Source organism: Phaethon lepturus, unplaced genomic scaffold (genome assembly GCF_000687285.1).
Source record: "Phaethon lepturus isolate BGI_N335 unplaced genomic scaffold, ASM68728v1 scaffold16718, whole genome shotgun sequence".
NCBI classification, from domain to species: domain Eukaryota; kingdom Metazoa; phylum Chordata; class Aves; order Phaethontiformes; family Phaethontidae; genus Phaethon; species Phaethon lepturus.
Genome location: NW_010555658.1, coordinates 29,675 through 37,926, shown reverse-complemented (window position 1 = coordinate 37,926; position 8,252 = coordinate 29,675). Strand labels below are relative to the sequence as shown.

The 8,252-nt window shown below is 39.1% G+C and overlaps 1 protein-coding gene across 1 annotated transcript in view; it reads right to left on the bottom strand.

Moving 5' to 3' along the window:
* Window positions 1-3,805: 3,805 nt before the first annotated feature.
* The window catches only part of LOC104624788 (transmembrane 9 superfamily member 2-like), a gene marked incomplete at its 5' end in the record, with an annotated part of 33,960 nt that continues 29,513 nt past the window's right edge, over window positions 3,806-8,252 (bottom strand). Inside the window, one exon of the mRNA XM_010292243.1 lies at window positions 3,806-4,424. Coding sequence (XP_010290545.1) covers window positions 4,357-4,424 — 68 coding nt within the window. The remainder of the gene's footprint in view (window positions 4,425-8,252) is intronic.

Sequence of the window (8,252 nt, the reverse complement as noted above, 5' to 3'; positions counted from 1 at the left end):
TGCTCACAAGTGAAAATGCAAAGTAATGTGAGCCTGGTCAGAGAAACGGTGACACCTGTGCTGAACTTCCCTACTTTATTTCCATTAGCTTTGGTGATACAGCTCATGGGAATGGAACTGGACAGCTGGTGTAAGACTATGGAGGACAACTCTCCATCAGGAAGTCACGTCTAAGAATCATCCTTTCCTTACAGTTTCTGACCAGCATGACCTAACCTTTCTCCATCCACTTCAGCAGCCATTTGCCTTGTCCCTAATTCTTATGATGCAAAACACCTAATATTCCTTCCCTTATGCATGATTTTCACAGCTGGATCTTCATGTGGTGATTGTTGTTAAAGATCTCACCCACGGGTTCCAGAGGGGATCCCATGTCTACACTGGCATTTAACTGCAGGCAAAGTTTGGTTTACGTTTCCTCTCCCCCAGTCCTTCGCAACAGATCTCGGTCAACATCTGAGCTATTGGCATAGCAGACTGAATTCTGAGACCAATTTTAAATGTGACCTTGGAACGTGTTATCAAATACAAAAGCACAACTGGTATAAGGAACATCAAGCAAGCCACCGAAGACAAGTTTATTGCTGTTCATCAAACATCCTTCCATCACAACTCATCATGGGTATGCCACGTGTTCCCAGCTCCCCCCCAGCAGCACTGTTTATAGTCCTCATGGAGGTCCATACACACATAGGTATGGGCAGCAATCCCATATACGTGCTGCACCCACCTCCCACCCTTGCCGTACATCAGCATGGCCTTCTTCTTAGCATTTACATTCAGGAATGAAGATGAGGCTGTATCTGTTCAACACTGTTCAAGCAAGTGGAATGAAATGTAAAACATCAGCACTGAAATTCCCCCTTCCTTTGAGGTTCTCTTGTAACTTGTCAAGTTTTACTTGAAAATATGACAAACATGACATTCTACAAAGTCTGCTGGATTGGGGCGGTTATTACAAGAAAAGTCTTACACGGGAGATGCTTTACTTCGTCTGCTGCGAGCCCATTACTGGGAGCATCGCAAAAATGCATGCAGGTGTCTATAGACCAACTTTAGAAAATCTAAAAAAAGCTCCTTTTTTAAAGAGGGCAGGAAGGCTCAAGTATCTGCAACAAGATAGGGAATGCTTTACTAAGCCCACTGTTCTAATGAGAGTAGATGAATAACAGTTATTTCCACGTGACAGCTATTATTCATAAGTTAATACAAAATGGGTTAGAGTTAAGATACCAGTTACTGGTAATCTGAAGTAAGTAATTAAAACATGTGTCCCCATACTGACCATTTAATTTTCAAAACCCATGGCCGATTCAACAGAGAGGACAAGATCTTCACCTGTAGTTTAAAACCTCCCAAAGAACACAGAGTCACTGGAAAACCACATTATTACAGCCCATTCTGTGTTCAATAAAATTAAAACCAAGAAAGTGTGTCTACTACTTACCGTCTAGGGCTTACACCACTTTTAAATTGATACACACTCATAACAATTCATATTTAACTTACAAACTGGTGGCTTTATAAGTGCAAAGCCAAAAGACAGCTTGCAGCTTTTCCTCGGTCAAAAAAAGATGCCAGAAAATTGAGGGCTTATATTCATATTCCCTGCAAACAGCACACATCTTAGATCTGGGGCCAGCAAAAATATTTAGATGTAGAGGACTCCAAGGATTGAGAGGGGTTGTTCTCTTAGGCAGGGGGAGTCCAGCAGCAGCAAATCTCACAGGTCTCCACAGATGGGAAAACAACAATGGACAAACTATTCTAAAACATGCCACCACTCAGATACTAGGTCAGTCAGGATACTGCCTGCTCCAGCTTATCCATGTAGCACGTAAAGAAAGAGCACCCTTAAAATTCACTTTAATTATACTCAAGTATACAGCCCATGACAGACCATTAATAGCACAATAATTGCCTTTGCCATCACCGTTTCCGTTAATTTTGAAGAAATGAGACCAAAGCTCAAGCCTTTTTCTGTTAGATACACTCTATTGCTCCACAACAGTTTGTCTCCACCACAAAGACTGTTGAATTATGAATTATGCCAGATCTGCATGAATGGGGCCTATTACAAAAACCAAACCAAGTTCTCTGATTATAACTGCATGAGAATGACTGATTTCACTTTTATGGCTTTGGCTCTAGACTTCTGACAAGCTTCAGAAATTTGCTTAACCCAGTTTCTACTTTTTAGCTCACTAGTAGTCACAGTAAAACAGAGAAAGCACTGTAAACACAATTTTACAACTCATTTCACTTTGCCTCTTGTGAAATGTATATTTATTATTCCGGCAAGATTTCTTGCTGGGATTTTATGCCAATTGTGGGTCCAAATCCTCTCGTGAATTCATATCCCTTTGAACATGTCTGAAGTCGCTTCTGAATTTTACAACATTTTTTTTTCTTAAACAGTATCAAAACAAAACAAAAAACCCCACAAAAAACCCCAAACAAACAAAAAAAAACCCCACCAAAACAAAACAAAACAAACCCACAAACCCCAAACCACCCAAACTTTAAATATAAGATTTAATAGGAAGGACATTTTTTAAACAGCACAGCACCAATTTCAATCTGAGCATGAAAAAGAGAGTGAATGGTGCTCTTGAACCAGCAGATAACCACAAGCTGATTTCTCTAATAGCAACTCTGTAGTTTTCCACCTCTAGGAGGGAACAGAAAGGAAAAAGTTTGGTGGTAGGAGGGGAAAACATCTGGGAGGCCAAGCTGCCATCAAGAGCATACCTGAACCTCACTTGAAAGAATCTTTATTGCAGCCATCTCCTCCTGGTACAGTAATGCTTGGCTCTTGTTATTAAGTTGTCAAAAGCCTCATTTTTATGCCACAGGCATTGTTCAAAAGATGTAGCCCGGACTCATCCCAGCTTAGCCAGGTGATCTGTCCCATGTTTATGTAACCTGGAAGGAACAACTACGCATAGAGGTGAGACTTGAAATCCTCATATCAAAGATTACACTTTGGAAAGGATATTAAACATCAACTACGATTATCTGGTATTTGTATTACTACAAAAAGATATGGAGGCATTTTGGGTCTTGTTAAACTGTGGGCTTAAACACTGAAAAGCAGCTTCCAGCAATGGATGGTTCCATATGCCAGTTAATAAGCTTTGAGTATTTCACCCATTAAGCTGAGTGAACATCCCCTTATTCATCTCCAGCAGGGTCTGTAACATGGCCATTTGAATTATATGTCTGCAGCAACTCTCTGCTCAGCTTCAAGCACAATTCAAGGTTTTGGGGAGCCTCTATAAAGCCTTGGCATTCCTAAGAGAAGAATGCCTGCCATCTTCTAACTGAAGAGGCTATTAAGATACTCCATCTCATGTAATCCAGCATTTAAGTACAAGCTCTGCAGAGCAGGAAGGCAGTCTTCACCTTCAAGAACCACCCATTCCCAAGCACACTAGATTTGTGGCTAAACTCCCCGACGAGCTGCACACAGTCTTCACAGGATGAAGAACGAGAGCAGCGTTTCAGAGGGCTAAAAGAAGGAAAAGGTCTCTGTTCTTTGATAAAAAATATTTTGGGGAAAGTTAAGCGCACAGCTGAGCCACAGGTAATGGCAGCAGCAGCTTCAGAAGCCCCTGCCCATCCTACAGACATGGATTCAAGTGACCTACCAGTCCTTCTGCTTGCATAGAAAATTTGCAGCCCAAGTCACAGCCAAACTATTTATAAACAATATAAAAGTCAAGCGCTATCAACTGGTCAAACTAATGTGACCTGGGTCCAAGCAGTGAAGGTCTAATTAACAAGAAAGGAAACAAGTCAGCTAGAGTTGTGCAGTTTTATTTGAACAAAAACCAGTGTCGGTATTTTTAATAAAGTCTACATTACACTAAATGCATGTACATTTGTAAGAAGATATCTAGTTGTAAAGAAGGTGCAGGATAATATGTACAATCATAGTTAAGTTAAAAAAATTCACATTTTACATAGATTTACTTGGCAGCCCTATGCTTTCATGGTATATAAATGGTAGCCAAAAGAGGTAACAAAAAAAAAAAAATCACACGGAATTTCAGCTGGAGGACTGTGTAATACACTCATTTTTCAAATAAACTAGTTCACAGAATTTTTCTTTGTCCTAAATCAAATCTTGCATATAATGCTTAGAATTATTAGAATTAACATGATCAATGAGTATACGGATGTAATCTTTTTTCCAATGGTGCCACTTCCTTCCATAAAAATCTGCATTTTATCCTGTAGTCTTCTCTTCTGCTCTAATTTACAAATTAGAATAATTACACAGGATGTTTTTCAGTACATGGTAAAAATTATCAAACAGCAAGGGAGATATTTCAAAAGACACTTTGAAGCTTTTCAGTCCACTTTCACAACACTGTAAATCTTACTTACAAACCAGAAGCAGGCAAAAAATCCAATAGTCCCTAAAATGAGAAGGTGAAAATGGTTAGTTTATCTTTCAGTTTGCTCTGAGAGGAAAATCTTAACAAGTACTTCCCAGCAGGACAGAATACAACATTGTAATCCAGCTAACTATCCAGAATAACAGCACTTGTTAAATTTAACAATACACATTCATCCCTAGGCTAAGTTATTGATTTAGATCAAAGATGACTTTTAGGACCAGGCTGCTTGATGTACATTTAAACCACTGAAGGTGATGCTACTGTCACCTCTAGCAGGCACACAAGTATCATTTAAGAAATTAACTTTTATATACACACAAAGTCAACACCTACCTGGGCTTTTTAGGTCTACAGTAGTTCACAGCCACATATGAATTATGCCACAAAACAAGGCCTTGGAAAAAATCACCTGGCCCAGTTTTCTGTTCATCGTGCTCTATTTATACTCAAGAACTGGGAACTTCTTACTCTATCCTGTTGCTTCCTTTTGCTAAAGCAATGCTCTGAGTGCTATAGCAGTTGGGAGCAAGCATCAAATGAAGCTAGCAGTAACACAAACCAAAACACATAATTTTGTGTAACGTGTATTAAAACTGTGGATTTTCTTGTCACAGGTCACTATAGACAATAAACACATACACTAGTTTGGGCACCTGAATAAATTCCTAAACAAAGAAAACCAAAGGGTATTAATTACAGACACACCATTTCAAGTGCTAAGAGAGCCCTTGAGCCACAGCTGATGGAAGGCTGGGAGAAAGTACCAGTACACACTTGCCCTGCTCTCATAGCCCTTCTTGGGAGTACTGGTGTTAGGGTGCTTGGGTAGCAGACCTGTGGTCTGGTTTGATGTAGCCTTCCTTGATTGCTTACCAATCCAGTTCTTTAGTCATCCAACCCAACAGTAGGAGAAAAAAAACCAAAACAACTACCTTCTGGAGGGACTTTGAGCCATGTGTCAAGTCCTGTGGCTTGAGTTAGCACAGTGCAGAGTAAGATGATGAAGACAGGAGACGACACTAAATAAGACACACCAACCAATTTTCTACCTTTAAGATGAGGAACAAGTCTGTAATTTTCACCCCACAGCCACAGTCACCTCAGAACTGGGCATGCTTGTGACTCCGTGAACCACTAAAAGGTCCACATGAGGCAACTGCAAAGACATTGTCCATCACATTTATTTTTAAATTACTTTAAGATCTTTGTATGCAAGGAGACACTGAGTTCCGTTCAATTAATTAAGTCTTAAGCCTCTAAGAGGAGCAATGCATTGTTCCTCATGTTTTTACCTAGGGTAAACTGCTACACAGATGTTAAGCCTTACCAACTAAACAAAAGGAAGGTCTCAGTTTCAGCTGAATTCACTCTCAAAGACACAGCTACATGCCAGCCCTGTGACAGCCTTTACCAGCTACAGTTGCAAGATCATGCACATGCACTCAGCCCCTCCAGTTTTACATACATTCTTTTCTGTTTGTACAGTACATGTTTAACATCAGCTCCAACCTTCTTCACTAGTTCACTGTAACTTGTTTACTAACTCGGAGATTCTTTATAAAGCACTTGTCTTTTCTACATTTATTACATGTATGTCTTTCAGGCCATATCTATGCCTTTGATAAGTGAGGAACCCATCTTTGGATGCTTTTTATCTATATGCCAATTCTTGTGTTCTTCATGCTACCATGTATATTTGCAGTTAAAGGCTTTTTCACAGCCTGCTATTATATGCCCCAGATTATCCTTTCCCTCCAAGTTTCCAGTTATCATCCTCTGAAACAGCAGGAGATAGCAGATTTACCGCTGTTGATAGGAGACCAGACACCAACTACAGAAGGAATTTAATTCCTTTGTAGGCTTGACATCGCTAAGTCTTTGCAGTTTATGGTCAATTCTCACTCCTTCCTACTGTGCCCAATACTCCAATATCAGCATTGTTACTCTGAGCCTTACTCTCATGGTTTTTTCCTAATAATGGTTGTCAACATCTGCTTTCTAGTTGTTGTTATAATACAGCCCACTTTGAGCCTTTCATGGCTTTGAAAGCAACGTTTCTTCCAAATGTTTAACAGATCAAATACTTTAAAAAAAAAAATCTATCTGCTGTTCTAGAACAAAATTGTAGTATTGTAACAAAAATGTGCAAAACAAGAATGAGATTTATCACAGCTTTCTGAGCATGCCGTAACTTAATATGGGAACACACTCTAAATCCACAGTGTATTCCTCCAGTCCTTGTCACTCTGAATCTTTCTGATACAACAGCTTTCTACAAAAGATGGCCTCATTCAGAGCAGAATCTGAAGACTTCACACTGTGAACAGCATTTAATCTATAAACAGATTTTCACATGTTTCAGTAACATTGATTTTCAACTTCCCTACTAAAAAAAGTCTGTTTAGCAAATCAAAGACCAAGTACCCCCTGCTCCTTTTTAAAAATTTATCAGAAATTTTGCCAGTGTACTGGAACTAGAGTAAGACTATGTTTTTTCATGTTTGTCAGACACCAGATTTGAACCATGAACCATGAACTTATAAGATCAGGAGAGAAAGGCTAGACTCATCACCAATATACAGCCTTACCTAGTCAGGTCAGGAGAGATTCCTTCTGTTGTTACCTCCACACTGATAATTAGGGCTTACCAGTATCGTAATTTCTTCTTCCCTCCCATGAGCAAATGTATCCTATAAATTCCAGATGCGGATAGCTCTATGGACCAGAAACTTCAAAAAGAACATCAAACTAAGGACCCCATCATCTGTTAAAAGTACCTCTCCTAGTAGTATATGTGACACTCAGAGATCAGAATGGTTTAAAAGTGCTGGCAGAAACACAACTAGGCTGAAAATCCACCTCAAAAATCCAATTGTCGGTTTAGAAGGGAGAATTCAACTAAGTGTTTTTAGTACTCTCCGTTTTAAAAAATAACATAGGCCAAGCACAGACTAGAAACTTCCAAAGGCTTGGGTCAGCACAGAGTTGTGTTGGTATTACAAAATCGGTACTAATGGACAGAAATTAATGTAAGTTAAAGAAATATTATTTATAAGGTTTCCATATACAGCTGTTTTTCCTACATGATTGCTTATGCTAGTGCAATGAAGGGCTTAACTTTAAGAACATAAGCAGTACAGTGCCTGGTTCCACTGAAATTCAGTGTTTTTTCCACCTCAGAACTGGGGGTGCTTGTGACTCCATGAACCACTGAAAGGTCCACAAAAGGTTATTCAGTGAAAAAGCTTCCAACTTCCTATACAAGAGTAAATAACCCCATCAGAAAGGGATCTGCAAATTAATGATGACTGTGGAAGAAGAATAACTCTGAACTAGTTTGGCTTGTTTGAAAATTCTAGCCAGAAAAGGTTTTCTACATTTTAGCCCATTTCACAAATTTGCCACTTGTTGCAGATTTTAGCACTTTATATGGGAAAGCATCAACATACTGGATCTTTAGGCCACTGCTGACTAGTTAACAAGTTTTTAGATTCCCCTTTTAACTACTTTGACTAAGACCAATCTTAAAATACAGGTAAGCACATAATCAGTTTCCTACAACTGTAGCCTTACCCAGTAAAATTGCCATTATTAGTTGCACTAGCTAAAATACAATCTTGCCATCTCAAGTAGCATGGCTTGAACTGTATTTACTTGAAAAGCATACTCAGCTCTTCAATCTTGACCATTTTTCTAAGTACATCTTGCACCAAAATTAAAATCATCCCTTACTTAAAATGTGCCTCATTAGAGTAATAATATTTAGGTAAGCTTTAGGTAAGACCACCCTTGGGCCTTGCTTATATTTGTTTCTTTCAAAACACATTCAAACCAAAACCAAAGGTT